This window comes from Magnolia sinica, chromosome 13, assembly GCF_029962835.1.
Source record: "Magnolia sinica isolate HGM2019 chromosome 13, MsV1, whole genome shotgun sequence".
NCBI classification, from domain to species: domain Eukaryota; kingdom Viridiplantae; phylum Streptophyta; class Magnoliopsida; order Magnoliales; family Magnoliaceae; genus Magnolia; species Magnolia sinica.
Window position 1 is genome coordinate 10,902,756 of NC_080585.1, and position 20,099 is coordinate 10,922,854.

Genomic DNA, 20,099 nt, shown 5'->3' on the forward strand with positions numbered 1-20,099 from the left:
AAACAAGTTCTAGCATACGAAAGAATCCACTTTGGCAGTCTGCTTATTAATAGGGCAAACGTCTAAGGTGATCTTAACCAAAAAATGAGTTGGGCTCAAACAGGGAGCATAACAGTGCATTGCTTACAGATTGAGTATAGATGTACATTAGTTGTATTGGAGAAATATGCAATCTACTCAAAGGTCTCGATCATCCATTTGGCCTAACCTCCTCATGGATCACTGATTCCCAGCTCTCATCTGCCAATCTCAACCATTCGATTGATGGCTTGCCTGTGGGAACGGTCCACAAGTTACAACAAAACACGGACAGTGGTCAAATTCAACAAACAAACTGGTAGAACCACCCCTGGATTGCTCTCTCAAGAATCACTTTGATTAGATGATCCTAATCATGATATTGGTGTCTCTGAGAAAACACCCATAACAAAAGGGCCACTATTTGGATGGTCAGAATCATCTAACCAGTGCGGTTTCAGAATGGTGTCTCACAAAGAGCAGCCTGGTCCATATGGACGGTTAAGCTTAAATGTTTTGGACTCTCAATGCAGCCAATGCAACTCGTTTGCACCGTTAAAAAGGCACAAACTAGTTGTATGGGCTCATTCCCCTACAGTGCACTGATTCACGACAATTGCTTGCCCAATCAAGATACCATCTTTCGGCAAGTGCTATCACTGCCCGTATGTTGAATGCAAGACTGCAATTGCTTTGATTACAAAGGATAGATATTAACAGGAAAAAGGAGAGAAGAAAAGAAAGGAAAGGAAAAGAAAAGGATATGTTACAGTTTCTCCTCACTGCATGCAGCCGCCGAGTAAGAACTCTTCCAAAATCTTAGAAGCATCCATTGATCTGGTCTGGGACCCTCCACCACAAGGTGGCTTTGTTGTAGCCAATCCACTGCTGAAACTACCAGTCCCTGGAGCTTTCTTGGCACTGACATCTAAAGGGGACTGGAAAAATCTACAAGTCCCCGTGTCAGACCCATACTTTCCAGCAGAAGCTGGTGTGGGGAAACATTCCTTTGGTGATGAAATCGGAGGGTTCTTGTTCTCAGCACCTGATGACAAAGCAGACCCAGGTAATTTGCATGGCATCTCATTCGAGTTTTGAAGCTTGTCTGATGCAGTTTGCTTCTGTGTCTTGGGTATTTCAATGTTGTTTTGTTCTAGTCGCAACTCCTTATTGGTGTCATCTAATGGCGCTTTCCCAAATGAAAGAAACTGTACGCCTTTGGGTGCCTTTGCAGGTGGTTTTGGCTGTGTCTGTGCCACAGGCTCCTTTGGGTGGCTGTGAAGATAGCTTTCCAAGGAAAATGGTGTAGTAGGAGTTGGATCTTTGAACAAGCGGTTGACAGACAGAGGAGAGTTGTCATTAGCATTCATTGGTTTCCGTATATTTGTCTTCTCCAGTGGCAGCAGAGACTCGGGACTCCTGACCTTTGATGCCCATGAGAAACCTTCACTGAGTGGTATCTGAGATGAAGATATCAGTTGAGACACATTATATTTTATTAAAGAGAATGCATTACATATCCTTGAGAGTAAGATTTTGAATCCTATGTTCCAATGTGTGTCAGAGTGGTGTGTGTGATCTCAGCTGGGGCCACCACTATGTATACGCCTTTGCCAAAAAATCAGGCCAGAGTCGTCATCAATCAGGCGGGCCAGTGCAAAATCAGGATATGAAGAGAAATAGTCCGCCTTATGAGTAGAAAGACCTGATTTTCATGCCACAGCAGACTGATGGCAGGATCCGACTGATCAACAGCGCGGATCTTGCACACATGCCACATTGGCACATGCAAGGGGAGTAGGATTTAAAATCCTATTAGCCACAGCAGTCTAACAAAATAAGAGACGCAGTTCGGAGGTGTCAGTTATGAAACTGCATGGTAGAAGCAGGAAGTAGCTAAAATAAAGGACAATTTGTTCTTAAAGCAACCCGTCACATAGATAATCATTAAAGACCAGTTGCAGCTGGTGATAGAACAGGTACCTTATGTGAAAACAAGCATGTATCTCCTCTTCTGCACATGCCTTTCAAGTTGAAATTGATACATGGGTACTTAGAGAGCTGATGATCAAAGGGACAGTCCTCCCCTTTCAAGCACGATTGGGATGCAAAATGTCTGCATGGCTGCAATAAGCAAAACACATCAGGAAGGAACATGAAAAGTGTACATGCTTGAAAGTAACACTGATAATGACAAATTGGTGATGACCAGATTAACATTAAGGGTATCTAGACAATAAGATCTCAGATAAGGTCATATTTGACGTAATGGATTTTACGTCATGGTAATCAAACGGAAAAAAAATGCATTTAAATGGAGATCTTGGAACAAAACACTCAGTAATTAATACCTCAGTCACATCCCCCAACCTAAGATGGAATATTGACAGCATGCTGATCTTTCACAGAGATGAACTTCCTTTGAACTTGCATTTGGCCTTTCCTCTTATAACAGGAGCACACAAGCTTGGCTTTAGCCATGCACATAGATGGGAAGGTTGTGTTCAACATGGAAGAGAATACATTGTTGATTTGATTTACAACTACAACCCATTTAATTAAAAGAGAGCTTCTATAGTTGCCACTCCATGAAGAACGATATAACACAAGAGCCTCTGCTTGCGGTCCTAATAAGTTCAAGAGAGTACTGGTACACGACCAGGTACGACATGTTTTATCTACCATGATCTGGGTACTGTAGTATCCTAGAGTATTCAAGGACGAATGTATCTCAAAACAGCTGGTAGTGTCACCCAACGTTCAAGAAAATAAAAGGGGGTCATTTCAAGGAATGGGAAGCCAATAGAGTATAACAAGTTTTGACGGTATTTATTTATTTTATTTTTTTGAAAAGAATGAAAAATATGTATGTATCAGTCACCTTTGTCTAAAAGCAAATCTGAAAAAGGTCACAGATTTGAGGTGAGAAGATTAACTAACGCGCTGTTTGATAGACACCTAAAAATGAGTTGATATCATTTTAGTTATCTGTAGTTATCTATAATATTTTAGTCTCTAATATGTAATCACTAATAATATGAACTCATTACGTTTTAGAGGTCAAGGTCTCTAATACATAATTACAGTTAACTAAAATGAGAACAACTCATTTCAGGCATCTACCAAACAGGCTTTAAGGGTTTAAAGCAGAGGACAAGGAAAAATTAGGATACTTAAGTTAGGCCTCATCTCATCTCCTGCAACTAATGAAATAATTTAAAGTAATAACTTCCTCCAAAACCATCCTCACACAGCACGAATGCAAGTACAGACAAGTGCATTAGGGCCTGTTTGGCCGGACGGATCCCATGGGATTAGGAGGGATGGGATGGATTTTAAGGTAATGATGGTGGTGTCAGTGGATTGGTTTAAGATCCATGGGATTGCTATATCCCGGGACAAGTTTACCGAGTGTGTTTGGCACGCCCGGCATATCCCAGGATTTTATCATCCCAATCCCTTCCAATCCGTCCAACCAAACATGCCCCAGGCACGATCGAACGGGATTAGGAGGGATGGGATGGATTTTAAGGTAATGATGGTGATTGTCAGTGGATTGGTTTAAGATCCATGGGTTTGCTGTATCCCGGGACAAGTTCACTGGGTCTGTTTGGCTCGTTCCCAGGATTTTACCATCCCATCCCTCTTAATCCGCCCGGCCAAACAGGCCCTTAGCTTCAGCTGTGACACCCATAGTGGTACATTCAAGCTATAATGCATAAGTAGCTAGCTGGCAGAGAGAGAGAGTTCCAGACTTCCAGCATTAAAGTTTTATGTAGAAACTAGTGAAATCATCCCCCCCACCCCCCCGAAATTTTTTTTTAAAAAAAGAGGAGCAAATTAATGATAATAAGTTTGAGTAGAAATCTGTTTCTTTGGTCAGTGCCCGTTGTCCAACAGAAAGTAGGCTGTGGCCTACAGCAAGAAATTCCATGGTGGAATCACGCCCCACTGTTGGATGAAATCAACTTCAAGAGGGGAAAAACCAAAAAAAAAAAAAAAAGACACCTCAAGTGGACCTTTAATGGGACCATATTCAAATAAGTTCATGATAAAGTAAAACATGGGAAAGAAGTACAGAATAAGGCTGAAGACTCAGGGTCTGTTCGGGTGCCACTTAAAAATGAGTTCAGCTCATTTTAGTTCATCATAATTACGTATTAGAGATCATGACTGTTGGTTATCAAGAAAATATTATCTTTGATGCATAATCACAATTAAAAAAAAAAAGATTAAAAAATAAGGGCTCGCAAAAGGTTAGTGGTTTTTTTATTGTTATTTTAGGATTTATGCATGGGGCCCACATGATGGACGATTTGGATCTACCATGGGTCCAACCCATGCACACTTGTAAATGAATGCACACACATACATGGTGCACTTTGGTGCACCATACACATTAAAAAAATCACGTCTCTGTCTCTGTTAACAGAGATATATTTCTCTTTTTGCTCTAGAAACCATGTTGAGCCCACTGATGCGTGTGAGGTCTGATCCACACGGTTCATTGTATTCATGAGGTCGATATAAGGCAGACCTTCGAATATCAGACAGATCGGATGTGTGGGTGAACCACATCACATGAAACAATATATCTTGATTGAAAATTAATTAGGGGCCACCAGGGCTTCCAATCAAGTTGACTCTTCAATTAGGAAAGGATACACATCAATGATCAGGTCAGATTTCATCTTAGACCATATGGTGTGCCCCGGATTAAATTATTTAGTTTTCAACAGTAGATATACTTTTAGACGTTTTGGCCCAACTGAGTCATGAATCTAGCTCATTTTTGGACCTATGCCCTAGAACAACCATACTAAACTGGTGAACGAAGTAAATCTAGCACATACATCATGTGTTGGGATGCCAAAAAAAAAAAAAAACAGATGCTTGGCTCACCAGTGTCCCAAAATCACCCTTTAATGAATTTCGGATCGGATTTGTGCAATGTCTGTGTGGGGCCCACCTTGATGCATGTGATAAATCCATGTCGTCCAATTGTCCCTTCAGTAAGGGACTTGGGGTTGAAAAATCAGCTCGAACCAAAACTCAACTGGACCACAGTGTATCAACTCGTGGAAAGTGAACGAGCCCCATTAGGCCTTTGTGTGGGCCACAGAAGTCTCATCATGCATACATGGCACGATCATGTTGATCCTGGTAGTATTACTTCCAGATGCAAGTAGACGCTTTTCCTACTCATACTTGCCCTTGTGGTGGATGCCAGCAGATGCGTTTCCTACCCATACGGGTAGACTCATCTCCTACCTATGTTGCTCACATGCATCCATCTAATTAAGATCCCAATGTATGCATGTTTGGTTGCCTATATGTTATTTGATGTGGTGGAATCTTGGTGGGGCTCACTCACTATGCCTAGCTAGCTCACCCTCTACTTGTGAAACCAAACAGATGTAGCCGAGGAAGAACCGGCGGCACAAGATCAAGAATACACATCGGAGCCTGTGAATGACCCCCGCAATAGGTGGCCATACCTATCAGAAGATGAATTAGTTGCTTTGGAGTAGCCTTGCATTTACTTCTTTTGTCATATTCACTATTGATTGTCATACGACTAATGCAGGACATGGAAATTAAACATGATATGCAAAATTTCAGGATTAAGATCATACTAAGTTAGAAACAATCACAAAAACTCCACATCCCAAATAAAGTCAAGCATTCAACAAAGGGGATCTATAAGAGTCCAAGCCTACATGTGCTCGGGTTGGATTGATTAAAAATTATAGACCAAACAATGATCAAAGGATAGTAGATTCATTCACACATGCATAGGAATATTTCCCCAATCCAAGGGATTCACGGGTTTCAAATCGGGAAGCCCTAGGGTTGAAAAAAGGGGTATAGAAATATGGATTTAGGGCAATCTAGGGTTAGGGAAATCAGGTGAGAGTCAGTGAAATAGAGACGAGAGAGAACCTGTGATCACCCTGCACGTGTGGACAACAAACCGGCCTGACCACGGGCGTGGATGGCGGCCCGCACGTGTCTGGGGCCCACGAATCTGGAATCGGCCAGCTAGGACCTAGTTGGCCAAGGATGGGCCACCTTCTCTTCAAATTTCAGGCCAAACGGATGATTAGTTTTAACACGGTGCTCTATCGAAGTTTCAGCCCTCCTACAGGGCCAGATTCTGGAAATCTGCTGTAGGAGAAAGAGTAGCTGTAAACGTAGGTGGATTTGCTGAGGGAATGACTGTTGGAGATGATGAATATGGATGGTAGGAGATGGGGGTGATTTGGTATGGGTTTGGCTTCGCACCACGGTAGTTAACCCTTCAAAGAATAGAGGGTTTCGCACCCAATTAGGTTTCCATAACTCAGAGAATTAGAAAAGCAGGAAAACGCAGAATTTTATTAATCATCTTCAATGAGAAAAAGCCCACAAGGGGTTGTCTATGTATAAGAAAAACCTATACCTCAAAAGTCGCGCCATGTGCGCACACTATTACTTAAAGACGAAGCAATCAAATTAACAACTAATCAAAACAATCTAAACCGCTCATAAAGTTCCTAATAATAATAATAAGTAAAACTCAAAGTTCTAAATCATCTAGGCTAGTGGGCCACGATCATGAGATCCAATGGTGGGATCCACATGATGACTAGGTCCACTCCAAGGAAACATAGCACAACCTTCTAACTAAGAGGCCCTCCATGGATGTCATCATCGATCCAGATCGACGGTGGGGCCTTCCTTCTCCTTGTGTACGTGCGTCGGAGGGGGGGCGTGCGTGTGCGCGTGATGCTCCCATCAAAGACCCAATGGATGGGTCATTTAACAATTTACTATGGTTTGGATATTATCAATCAATTATTATGTCAGAACTTAGAATTATAATAATGCCTGTGGTTTTTTTTTTTTCCCGTTACGATAGGGTGTCCCCACCCTTTATTAAGGCGAGACTATTCCCTGCGGATGCACGTAATCACCAGCAAACCACATGCATCGGGTAATACATGGGGAGGGGAATTGAATTTGTGTCTGTGGGGAGCAAACCCATGACGCTAGCCATTGCCCAAACCCCTGGCGGGTATGCCTATGGTTTCATTTTGAATGTGAATAATTCAATTGTTTATGCGCACGTCTATGTATAAGTCACACCACAGAGCTCGAGTCTAGAGTGATGTACTCGGTTTTCGAGTCCCAGGTCGTGAGATGCAAACAGCTATGAAAAAAAAAAATCTTAAAAAAATAAAAATAAATAAAATAAAATAAATAAAAAGAAGAAGAAGAAGAAGTTTTCCAGAGTGGTGACTAACCGGTTTGGGGGAATCTAGCATTGGAGCATGGTGGGTGATGATAAGGGTGAAATTGGATGAGTGTTTCCAGACAATCCAGGGTGGGAGACTAATCTTGTGGAAACGTGGCCAATCATGAAAATTAAATTATCAAATAAACTTAAAGAAAATTAGGAATGATCACACAATCAAAGCATGTTAAATTGTATTTCTGCTGATGTATCATAGGTACAAGACATCCTACCCATGAAATAGGCAGGCACCATCCGGAACATCACCTGATGCAAAAATCAGAGCGATCGACTGATCAGGTGGAAAGCACCATTGAAATTAATGACCAAATGGAAAATTGACCTATCATAAAGGGGTGACTTGCTTGATGAGTGGATTGGCCTGATTTTCTGAACAGGTGAACTTCACGAAGGGCACTTTTACATAGACCACATGCCATAGACTGAAATGTTGGTGCAAAAAAAGTTGTGGCATGGCAAGCTTAGTATAACATGGTTGGTGACCTTCATGATGGGCGCATTTTGCATAGACCAAATGTCGTATACTGACACATTGGTGCAAAAAATGGTGTAGCATGGTAATGATGAGATTTTTGAAATGTAGTGGAAAATAAAAATTTTCAAAACACAATTTTAAGATTTACACCCTTGTCAATCCCTGCTTATATATTCTCAAGTTTCTAAAAGTCAAAACCATAAGCCCTACAACTAGGATTACCTTATTGAAGCTGCTGAGAAACCATCTTTCCGTTGGTGTTGTTTCTTTAACTAGAAGGTCTCTACCCGATCTATTCAAATGTAGGAGATGAGAGCCACACGTTAGCCCTTGGAGTAGGGACAAGGGCGACACACAAAGCCGTCCACACAGTGGACCCCACAATGTGGACTGTGTGATGAATGGAAGGAGGGAGATGAGATCGCTCTCCTTTTCCTTCTTTTCTCTCTGTAGGTACTGCCCAAAGGGTGGAGACATCTAAGTGCGTATTTGTTTCTCCAATTACCTCAATAACTGAAAGGAAATGGGAAGTGGTTACCATTTGCTTTACTTGTATAGTGATGTCAATAATATTTGACAACAATTATGACATGCTTCCATCGTTTGTTTTAGCCTTGTAAAATTGTATGGATTAAGATTTTATAAGATAAAATTGAAATGATTACAAATGCATTTACCTCTCCTATTTACATATACATTTGACCCTCGATTTGTGTGCCCTAATGCTTGTTTAAACAAATAGTGGGAAATAATAATGATGACCCACTCACATTACTTTACCATAGAATTCAAAAAAAAACAAACAGGCCCTAAGGCTCTCTCTTCTATATCTCTCCTTTTGAGATGGGATCTATATATATTGAGGAACTAGGGTTTTAGGAAAACACCCATTATGGTACTCAACCACCCTACAATCCCATATGCCTTACTATAATGAAACCTTGTGATTTTTCCTTAACCCATGTATCTAAACTGATCTAATCCTTCCACTGTCATGCCCATCCACCATTGATCCAATACCCACACAAATCAAATGGTAGAACACACTAATTCTAAACCATCAGATCATCATCAAGTGCAATCAAAACTTTTTTAATAACAAAACAAAAGTTTAATGGTTGAAAAACCTTTGTAAAACCTTGTGAGTGTTAGGCTTAGCAAAAAAATCACTTAATGAACATTTGAACCTGAGATCAAGTCATAAGTGATTTCCTATAGAACTAGTGGATCCCTTATGGGATCAAGCGAGCCTTAACTGAATTTTGATAAATGCACCCAACTACACGCACTTTTGCTAGTTATATGATGACTTCGTAAATTGAGCCAAAAAACTTGTAATCAAGACATGGAACTCCTCACACATCCTCAGGTTTAAGGATTAATCAAAGCCAATACATCATCAAGTCGATCATGGTCACCATGATCTACCATCAAGATCATCAATATCACTGGATACCATCCTTTTCATCAATGGATAAGATTCACATTGGTTTTCTAGGGAACAACTCCAACAGGTAAGCTTAGCATATTGTGGTTGCATATGGTGCATAAGGTTGGCATTGTTCTTTTTTAAAGTTGTTTCATTAGTCTCTAATTGTTGAGGGTGATTCTGAAAGTGCTATTTTGTGGGCATCTAGCATATCCTCAATACCTTGGACATATTCCTTCACTGTGAAAAATATTAAGTCAAAGTTTACCGGTAGGCTTAGCATGCTGTAGTTGCCATGTGGAAAATGGCGTATAAGGTCAGATTGTTCTTTTCGGAAGTGCTTTTAGCAGGCTCTAATTTTTTTAGGGCAATTATTGAAGTGCTAGTTTGTGGACATCTGGCATGTCCTTGGTGCCTTAGAGAAATTCCTTCATCCTGAACCATATCAAGTCAGTGGTTACTGGTCCTTGTACCTCTTTTAGACAGGTGCCAAGGGAAGCAACTTAAATGACAAATTCTTTAGCAAAAGGTGCCAACAGACCATCTGGATGTATTGGGGAATTATATTCATTGCCACCATTGTTTTGGATCTTTTTGGTCCTCTGTAGGTTTTGCTTTTTAGTCTCGCTACCCACCAAAAAGGGAAAAGAAGAAGAAGAAGAAAGATCAAGAAAACAATATTTATTGTTAGTGAAGATAAAAATCATTTACCAACTTATGCATGAATATACTATGGAAAAAAAGAAAAAAAGAAAAAAAAGAATCATTGAAGAGCTAATTGATGGTATGAATTAGCCTGATATGAGATCATACTTTTAGACATATTACGTGGGAACAGTAAGAAACCAAGTCAAAAGACCATACCTGGGATTTTGTCAAGGGAATAGCATCATGTGAAAATTTGCACTTCTCACCCTGAGAATCCAAACAAGAATGTTGAGCCAAACAGACAAAAAGGGAAAACCAAAGATATGTCAAGATAAATGTCTGACTACGAACCACTACAGTAATGAAGATTCTCAATAACTGAGAACAAAAGAAAATTAAGATAATATTTGCAGCGACATATTTGTGCATTACTTGCCTAGAAATCAATATAAAATTTATACCTTCTCCATCCCCTATAACTGGAATAACTTACGGAGGAAGTTGGTATCTAACAAGTTTATCTTTACATAGCTCATTATAGCTAAAAATATCAAAACAAGGCTTACAACATGTGTAATATTAACATGCTTATTGGTATGCCATGAACTATGTATTCAAAAAGGAAGCAAAATTGGACTTTAAAATGCATGACATAATATGCATTGGAAAAATCAAATAGTAACATAAGATTCAAATCACATGAAAAGGGCTACTTCTACCAAAGGGCCATGAGACTCTAGTTAACATTTAATGATTAACGACACATGTTTTTCAAGTGAAAAACTCATCTGTATTTCTAACAGGTATCCATTTGAGGGAAGTATCAGCAGAGAGTTGACAGTTGATGTGTACTTTTAAGCAGTGCAAAAGAAGAAGAAGAAAAGAAACTTCACTTGATCAATCGGTTTAACTGAGATCTAAGCTCCAAGTAGCAAAATCAGCCAATAATGGAATTCTTTTTTGATTAGGACCTGGTGATCAACTCACTAACTTTTTCCACGAGTTAACTGCTCTTAATAATGGCCAAACTAAGAGTCTAAGGTTAATGTCTGATTTTATTCATTCCTTTATTTATTTTTGTTCTCTTCAAGAGTGGCTTGCTTATATATTTTGGCAAAAATGATTACAGTCCAATTACAATGGGAGACTTGTTCAGATAGGCACCATGGCAGTTGATGAAGAGTGGAAAACATGTTACCTCTTAACAGTGTTTTAACTATCGACAATATTGGCCGATATATCCCATGATATATCTTGTATCCCACCTGTACGATACGAAACACACAAGTAGCGGGATATATCCCACATATTCATTCAATCCTTGAGCATTTTCGATTTTCGATCTTTTTCTTCTTATAAATCATGTTAAATCAATGTCAAATTGTTACAAATTCATGATTTTTCATGTTTGGCATGAAAAATTATGTATTGGGAGCTTCGATTTCAAGATTTGAAGGAGATGGGCCGAATTGCGAAAAATTGAAAAAAGTCAAAATTTCTCAATTTCTTACAAATCGAATGCAATCATTGTGTTCAAACATAAAAATAAAAAATGTATGTAACCCAATCAAGTGATTCTTCTTTTGCTTTTGAATGTATTTCTTGTGTTTTCACACGTCTTCTTACATTTATAAATTATATGAATAGACTTTGAATATACTTGCATCAATTCAAATAGACAACGCATAGATTAGGACCTCATACAAAGAAAACCTATTATGTGCACTTCTTTTTTGTAATGTTTTGATTTATAAGTGTGTATTGATGTCTTTTTTAACAATCACTAAAGTTTCATTGAAAAAATCGACCAATTTCCCAATGTTTCCTTCAACAGCGATACATTACACGATACAACTGATAGATCCCATGCGATAACCGATACATATCCATATCCCAGGGTGTGATACGTAACGTGATACCGATATTTTGAACACTACCTCTCAATACGTCTTAAAAGAGTACCTCGAATCCGGATGTTCAAAACACAATGTGAGCTCAAGATGTTAGATGGATGACACCATCTTAATAAATTTGGAGAAATGAGAATTCACACCACCTAGCCAACAACCTACACTTATGTGAGGCATCCTGAACTGCAGAAGATTGGTTGGGTAAGGCAATAAAACCGCCAACCTTACAATTAGCAATAGGCAAGCAAAACAAGATCATACAGAACCAAGAGAAGATCTGGGTCAATTTCTCATTCGTTCATTTTTAACCTAAGTAATAATATTTTCTGATTTATGATAAATATAATAGTGGTTGGGTGAGGCTAGAAACAACCGAACTTACCAGTGCAACATGAGTCTAACAAAACAAGGTAATATAGAACCAGTAGAAGATCTTTGCTCAATTTCTTATTTTATTATGTCTAACTTAAATAATGATATTGTGTGGTTTACAATAAGTATAATATGAAACAGCAGTCTGCCACTTAGAAAAATAACAAGTATCTGTGCATGTAAAACTAGCACAGATAAAGTGGTAATTGCCATCTCCAGCTAGAATAATAAGGAATCCTAGATGGGAACTGAAGTTTGCTGCTCCCGAAATGACATTAAAACAACACGTGTTAGACCACATCTTCCATATGCTTCCCAAGAATGCAGCAGACCTCAACAGTAGCAGACTTTATGATATGAGAAGATCACAGCAAGATATTGACAATCAAACATCTATTGCAGCCATAAAAATAACATCTAAGAGTTAAGCACTAGAAAAATTCCATAAGAACAAACTTTGTCTATTTTGACAGGAAGGAGAATGTGAAACATGATACAACCTGCTGGCATCTTCCCCTCAAATAGTGCACACAATCAATCACAACTTTTGGCTTTGTAAAAGGCTGCAGTTTCAACCTCTTAACCCCTTGCTCTCGGTTCATTTTTGCTCGTTTCCGTTTTTTTGACTCCTACAAAATCGGTTATATTGAACAAAGTTAATTTAATAATCATATGCAAATAAAACACAGGGTAGATGTGAGCACATTGATTTATTAAAAAACAAAAGGCTTCATTGATATGATAGTATCTTGATCTATGAGTTAAACTGCCTGATTACTTCCAAATGGCAATACAGAACCAGTGTGAAGAAAAAATGGCACCAATAATATCTTGATCTATGAGTTAAACTGCCTGATTACTTCTAAATGGCGATACAGAACCAGTGTGAATAAAAAATAGCAAACCTTCTTTTTGGCCTTCCTTGCCTCATTTAAAGGGGCTCGTTTTTTCTTCTCACGAACTTTAGTGTCCTAGAACAGTTGATTAGCATAGAATCACATTAGTCAGATGGGGCCAAAAATCAACATGCAACAGAAGGCTGAATAATAAATGAACGCAAGTGGATGAAAAATAAGATTAAATCAAAGAAACAGTTCTCCCTTTCCAATTGCGTATTTGGAGAAAAAAAAAAAAAAAGCTTCTCGATACCCCTGACCACACCTTCAATTAATGAAGTAGCATCAGAAGCATTCCATTCAAATCCATGTCGTCAAATATCATCCCTGACTGCCAGTAAAAACCTTTTTTTTTTTTCCCCATAATTACGCTAATAATGATATACAAAGGCAATACATGAGCATGCATTCAACATGACAAAGCAGTCGATGAAGGCTCATGTTTTATACCCTTGAAAACAAAGATTGCATCGTCACCCACCACACCTACTAATCTACATCATGGTTTTAAATATTGGTTAGATTTAGATACAGCTGTATCGGCCATATTGTAACTGTATTGACCAACCCCGTTACATAACTTGGGGGTGAACTGATCCATTAAGAGAAAAAAATGGGCCTTGTTGGCCCATGTTGGCCAATGGGCCCCATTTTGAACATTTTAAAGTTTCAAATTTACTCTCGTTTTTCCACTTCTTTCTTCATTTCAAATTTTCAAACAAGAAAGAGGCTTAGAACCTAAATTTATACTAGATTTAGGCTTATTTCGGGGACCAAAAGACAAAATTTGAATCTGACTCAAAGAATTTAAGCTGAACGGACCATATTGGGAAATATCGAAGAAGGGGTAAAACATCGCTTTTTTTTTGTTTTTCATCTTCTTTTTGTTGTATTCACATGTAACGGGCCCTAATCCACTAAACCATGCTTGATTTGTGTTCATTTAGAACCTATTTGGTTGACTTTTAGCAAATGCAAGTTGACAAACAAAAGTTTTATCAGAGAATGGTCTGATGCACCATTGAATACATGTAAAAAGCACAAAAAATGATATGTTATGATGTTTCACTTTTTTTTCTTTCTATTTCCTTTTTTTTTTTTTTTAAGATATTTTGTGCCTAAAAGTTTCATCTGATATGGGTCAGATACACCCTGCAAAGTTTGATATAGGTCCATACGCCCCATATTGTATCGATTTTGGGCCCAGCTGATATGCCCACCAATATTGTTATTCAAAATTTAACATACATGCATGAAGATTAATTGATAAAACGAACCAAAACAAAAGAAAATGGTAAATCATCACCATACCTTCACGGAAGATTCCATTCCTTGACATTGAGAACTGATTTTCTCCGTAACCTCCCTGGCCGATCCTAAACTATCAAGAGTAACTACTTGACCCCGGGCATCCTCCTCAGGTTTATTACCTATCACTTTCATTTCTCCAAGTGTTTGCATGTGATCAACCCCAAATGAACATTTTACTTTAATGGTTTTGCTGTTACCTGGAACATTGGCCTTATCCTCCCCCCTTATGCCTTTCCTAGCATTGGTTTTTGCTCCCAAGCAATTTCCACTAGAATCAAAGCCACTGGAACGGTGGGAACCAGAAGCCATATCTTTTCTATCAACTCCTAATTGTTCCTTACACGTGTGAGCCAAACCATCAGAAGCCAACCCTTCTTCTACCTTCCTGTCCTCAAAAACCCCAACGTGTTCTTCAGGAACTGAATCCAACAGCTGTTTAGGAACCCCTAAATCATCAGGAATTTCCCCTTCTTCAATGTCTCGGTGACTGATTGGACTAACTGAATCAGCAATGGAATCAGAAGAAACTAAAGCCTCCAGATTTTGCCCTTCTTGCTGCATATGATGGTGGCCTAGTTCTTCCCCAATGATCTGTTCTGGAAAGATTCCATTTTGGGCATCCAACAACGCTGAATCCACAGATCCGAATTCACGGTTAGCTTCTTGCTGCACTTCTTTGGCTAATGCTTCCATGCCAATATGTTCCGGACCAAGACGTCCATCTTGGCCACTACTTTTTGGGGCTTCCTCCACAATTGGGTCATCCTGAACCAGCAAGATTGAGAGCTTGTGATTGTCATGATGAACAAATTCTTCGGCCATTGTGACTTCCTCTGTCGATAATTTCTTTAATTTGAGATTATCTCCAATGACAAATTCATCATTCTCTTCTAGGCGTGCCACATGACCTAATTCCCTATCACAAGAAACCACATTCTGGGTATCCACCAATCTACATTTCCCATCCACAATGAGATCTTTCTCCATCAACAAGTTCTTGAATTCAACCTTGTCCTCATCAACGGGCTTGTGCGCTGTCTGCCCTAACAATGCCCCATCTACAAGAACATCACCATTTCGATAAATTCCACTTTCAGCATCGATCGGCTTAGGGTTTCCATCCGCATTCGGTTCTTTCGCGAGAAATGAGTTATCCAATTCAAGAATACCATGATCGACGGTTTCATCGTTTCGAAGCTGAGAAGATTGGTTTGCAGAAGAATCGACAGAAACAGGGGAGGGATTCGGAAAGTTACCTGGTTTCCGAGAATCCGAGAGGATGGGAGAAGGAGAACCGACGGAATCGTCAACGCAGTGGGAGAGAATTCGAAGGAGAGTTCTGAAGGTGGTGCTCTTGAGACGAGATCTGCGAGGGAGAAAAGAGAGACGGGAATCTAACTCTCCCATGGATGGAGAGTTGTAGGGTTTTTCCAAAACCCTAGTCTTTTTACTCTTCTTCAGACAGATAGAGAAAGACTGTCATTTTAGATATCGACGATACAAGGGACGATGTTGGTAAGTTTCGGAAAAATGAAACGGAAACTCACAGAAAACGCTCTGATATGTTCTTTTCTCTGCTCTTTTTGTAACTTGGCATGGCGGCACGGCGGCATGTGAGGGGTTCACCTGTTTCAGGTGACGCTTCGGCGGATCCGGGGATCCACCGAGGTGGGCGGATCCCAGACTTTGTGGCCCACCTTGATGTATGTGCCTTACATCCACTCCGTCCATCCGTTTTCTCAGCTCATTTTAAAGTATGATTCAAAAAATTAAGCAGATCCAAATCTTAGGTGGACCATACCACAGGAAACAGTGGTGATTGAATACCTACCATTAAAAAATTCTTCAGGGCCATCACAATGTTTATTTTCCATCCAACTTGTTGATAAGGTCATTAATATATGGATAATAACTACTTAAATATCCAACTTGTTGATAAGGTCATTAATATATGGATAACAACTACTTAAATATCAGATTGATGCAGAATTTTTATCGCCCACAGGAAGAGTTTAATGATCAGTTACCATTTTTTCCCAAGGTGTGGTCCACTGAGATTTAGATCTGCTTTATTCCGGGATCATGCCTTAAAATAAGTTGTCAAAACGGATGAACGGCATGGATGTAAAGGACACACATCACAGTAGGCCCCACAGTCATGGATCCACATAGAAAGTGGTAATAATTCTATGAACGGTTTCGATGGCATATAAACATCATGCACGGCTCAGATAAGCTTTCAATCGCAGGGGTTGTTGTGCCGACTGTTTTGTTGGTGTGGCTCATCCCAGTTTTGGATCTTTTTGATTTTTAGAATTCTATCCTAGCATGGTCTTTCACAACATATGGACATGGTGAATTTGTGGCAGACATCTCCATGCCCGGGGTCACACACAATCGGCCCTCTGGAATACATCCTGAGTTATTGAAAGACCACACGTGGAGACTTTATCCCGTGACTTTGTGGTCATCTCCTAGTCATCCATACCATTCAAATGGTGGACCTCACCAACCAAGCTAAGGCTTAATATAATCTTTCACATGCAAATATTTGTATTGTTTAATCAAATATGAGGCCACACATGTGAACAATGGCCTTTATTCAGTCTATATTTGCAATTAAGAAATTTTGGTATGACAAAGTTGTATTCAACTAAATTTTTTATCGAATGCTTGTTCTCTTCGCATTAAGATAGACTAATTAAAACCAAATTTAGGAATCTAGCTGTCCTCTCAACTGCTTGTTGTAAAAATGATCAAGCTAGCCGTAAAAAGGTAGTGTTAGTCATTTGTGATGAATTTTTTTGTCTTATATTTATGACTTTTCTTTCATCAATTATTACAACCAATATATTTTTTAAAGGAATAAGGATAAACAAATTAAATAAATGAAAGCTAAAATAATACTAATTTTATTAATTTGTAAATGATACTCATTACAATCGACATAATAAAAATAATTAGAGAAACACAAAAGAGATGAATACCTGAAAATGTCCAAATGAATAGATGATTTAGGCCAATAATCAATAAGATATGACTAAAATATTTAATTTTCCAAATAAGAACTCAACTAATTAATATCCAACAACAAAATGTTGTGAATGATTATACTATTCCTATAGTACTATAATAATACTATTGAATAGTAGTGATCTATGCTAAAACTAAGATTATATTAGGCTATATTAAGATAAATGTAAATATAAATAAAATAAATTATATTTGGCGTAGCCTTGGAACCCTTCATCATGTTTTCCTTTTATAACTTATGAAAGGGGCAAAACTCTCATTGGATTTTCTTGTTGGTTCAAGATCCATCCTAACCACGACTTTTATATAGGATTACTATAGGAGATCTTTATAAATCTAAAACTATTTTTAGATCTCCACTCTTTATGTGGCTATAAATATCCCCATATATTAGAATTCATTTTCGAGACACCATTGTATTTAAATCTTGCTTAATCAAAGCTATATCTATATCTCTTACGTACTTAGAGCTATATCTATATCTTTTATTATGACATTGAATATTCATAGAATTGGTGAAACGATTTGATCGGATCCCAGTCCATTAGTGTATATCCACTCATATATTGGTCCGATTTTTGGATCTTCACAGTCATTGTGAGAGCTCCAAATGTCTTTGGGAAAAGTTCTCCATTTTGAAAGGATTATAAGAGATGACTTTATCAAACATATTTAAATTTGTGACAGGATCCTTGCCTCAGTAGGTCTTTTATAAACATACTATATGCATTATCTCGATCACGTGCCTTAGAACTATATGTCATTCGTTGCTTCATTTCTTTAAAGTATGCGTATGATTTTGCACCACTACATTAATAACGAGAAGCTTATCAATAAAAGAAAATTAACAAAAGATATCTTCGAACACATATACAATTTTGACATTATCAAACCCACAGTGGTAATCTCTTATTAGACCACTTCGGTGGGTAAAAAATGAATGTAAACAACAAATCTTATATTGGAATATCACAATCCTTCCATTATTTTACCTTTTTCCTTTGAAAATATACAGTACTTAATCTTTTAATAATCAAAGGGTTGAAAATTTCAATATGATATATATTTTTGGGTATCCACCATCCACTGTGGGACCCATCATATACATATTTTGGATCACAAAACTTTCAACGCTAAGTTCATGGATTCAAGTACCCATCTGGTGTGTGGGTGGCAGGCCTAAAATAACCAAAAGAAAAAAAGGAAAGAAAAAAAGAGGCTGAAGTCCCTACGTATCAGTTAAAATGTGTTGGAATGTGTTCCAGCAAACCTCGAGTGTGTTTTGCCATCACATGTTGTTCAATGGGTCCCACATGCTGAGATGATCCAAATTTTACTTCTGGTCCGTAGCTCTTGGATCACCTTGTTATGTTGCATTCATGGGAACCGTTTATACAGTGGGCCTCACTGCATATGTGGGTCAATAAAATGGGAACTGATGGAAAAAAAAAAAAACTGTCAGACGTGAATATAAGTCTTCTTTTGAATATGACTTCTCCTTTTCCCTGTCATGAAGTTTTAATGTTTTATTCAGAAATCAGAGTAAATGTAGGTAAATGGTTTTTAGTTATCATCCGGAGGATCATTGTATAGACGGTTTGGATTATTCCAATATCACCCCGAATCCCCACCGTTTCTTGTGGTATGACCCAAATAACGTTTTGAATCGGCCTGATTTCTGATTCTAACATGAGCTGGGGTGACGTATGGACGGAGAGGATGTCACACAGACATTACGGGTGGGCCCCACAGAGCTCTTTGGTTACACGGTCTGCAGTAAGTACCGGCGTTGCAGGACATTCGCATCCGCAAGTGACGCTCGTCCATTTCTTACGTGGACCAGCGGGTCAATCTCTCGCCTGTCACAACTGCACTCAGTAACTGGCGAAAAAATATAAAAAACCAACACGAGGCGGGATCCACTGCAAAGCTACGTAGGTTAAGCTTCACCTACAACGCTACGTGTGGGGACACAATTATTTTTAAATGAAATCTAATCCGCACATCACGTGTGCCTCCTGATTCTCTCTGTGTAGCCCAACAATTATGCTGATAAAAAACACTGGTGGGCCACACTACAGGGAATAGTTGGGATGGGAACGCTCACCTTTAAAAACATGCGAGTGTATTAGGGTCCCAGATATATAACCTCCAAAAGACGTCCCATCCCCCTTTAAAATGGCCATCCCAAGTGGGACACGCCTAGTCATTTTCGGGACGCTTATTTCCTGCAAAAGCTTTTTGCATGATATTCCTGCACAAGGATGCTGGATGGGGTCCACCACAATGTTTGTGAGAAATCCACCCCTTTCATCCTATTCATGACCTCATTTTAGTACATGCAACAAAAAATGAGATGGATCCAAAACTCAAGGGGGTCACACGAGAGGGGAAAATGGGAAAACAAATGCCATATACGACCACCTTGATGTTTACATGCCACCTCATAAGGTTATACCATGGTACGACCCTAGCACAGAAATAGTAAAGATAATGACATCCACCGTTGAAACTTTCATAAAGCTCAACTTAATGTTTCTTTGTCATATTACCCATAGATAAGGTTTGAATGAAGGGGCAGACACACATATCACCTTGATGTGAAACTTTTGTGGCCCCAAGGAGTTCTCAACGGTAGGCGTTCGATCACCACCGTTTCCCGTGGTGCGGTCCACTTGACCTTTTGACCTGCTTCACTTTTGGGAGCTGG

General features: G+C 38.9%; 1 protein-coding gene across 1 annotated transcript; it reads right to left on the reverse strand.

The window, feature by feature from the left end:
- Positions 1–638: 638 nt before the first annotated feature.
- LOC131222780 (zinc finger CCCH domain-containing protein 7) lies at positions 639–16,133 on the reverse strand. The gene is made up of 6 exons (XM_058217975.1): positions 14,357–16,133; positions 13,055–13,120; positions 12,650–12,778; positions 10,084–10,134; positions 2,002–2,142; positions 639–1,478 (listed from the first exon to the last, which is right to left on the reverse strand). The coding sequence occupies exons 1-6, from the start codon at positions 15,761–15,763 to the stop codon at positions 798–800; spliced, it is 2,475 nt and encodes an 824-aa protein (XP_058073958.1). The 5' UTR covers positions 15,764–16,133; the 3' UTR covers positions 639–797.
- Between the last annotated feature and the right edge of the window lie 3,966 nt (positions 16,134–20,099).

Coding starts and splice junctions, on each gene's coding strand:
- LOC131222780 (XM_058217975.1), bottom strand. CDS start 15,763: ATGGGAGAGTTAGATTCCCGTCTCTCTTTTCTCCCTCGCAGATCTCGT. Junction 13,121..14,356: donor GAATGGAATCTTCCGTGAAG/GTATGGTGATGA, acceptor CAACTGTTCTAG/GACACTAAAGTTCGTGAGAA. Junction 10,135..12,649: donor TGAGGGGAAGATGCCAGCAG/GTTGTATCATGT, acceptor TTGGATTCTCAG/GGTGAGAAGTGCAAATTTTC.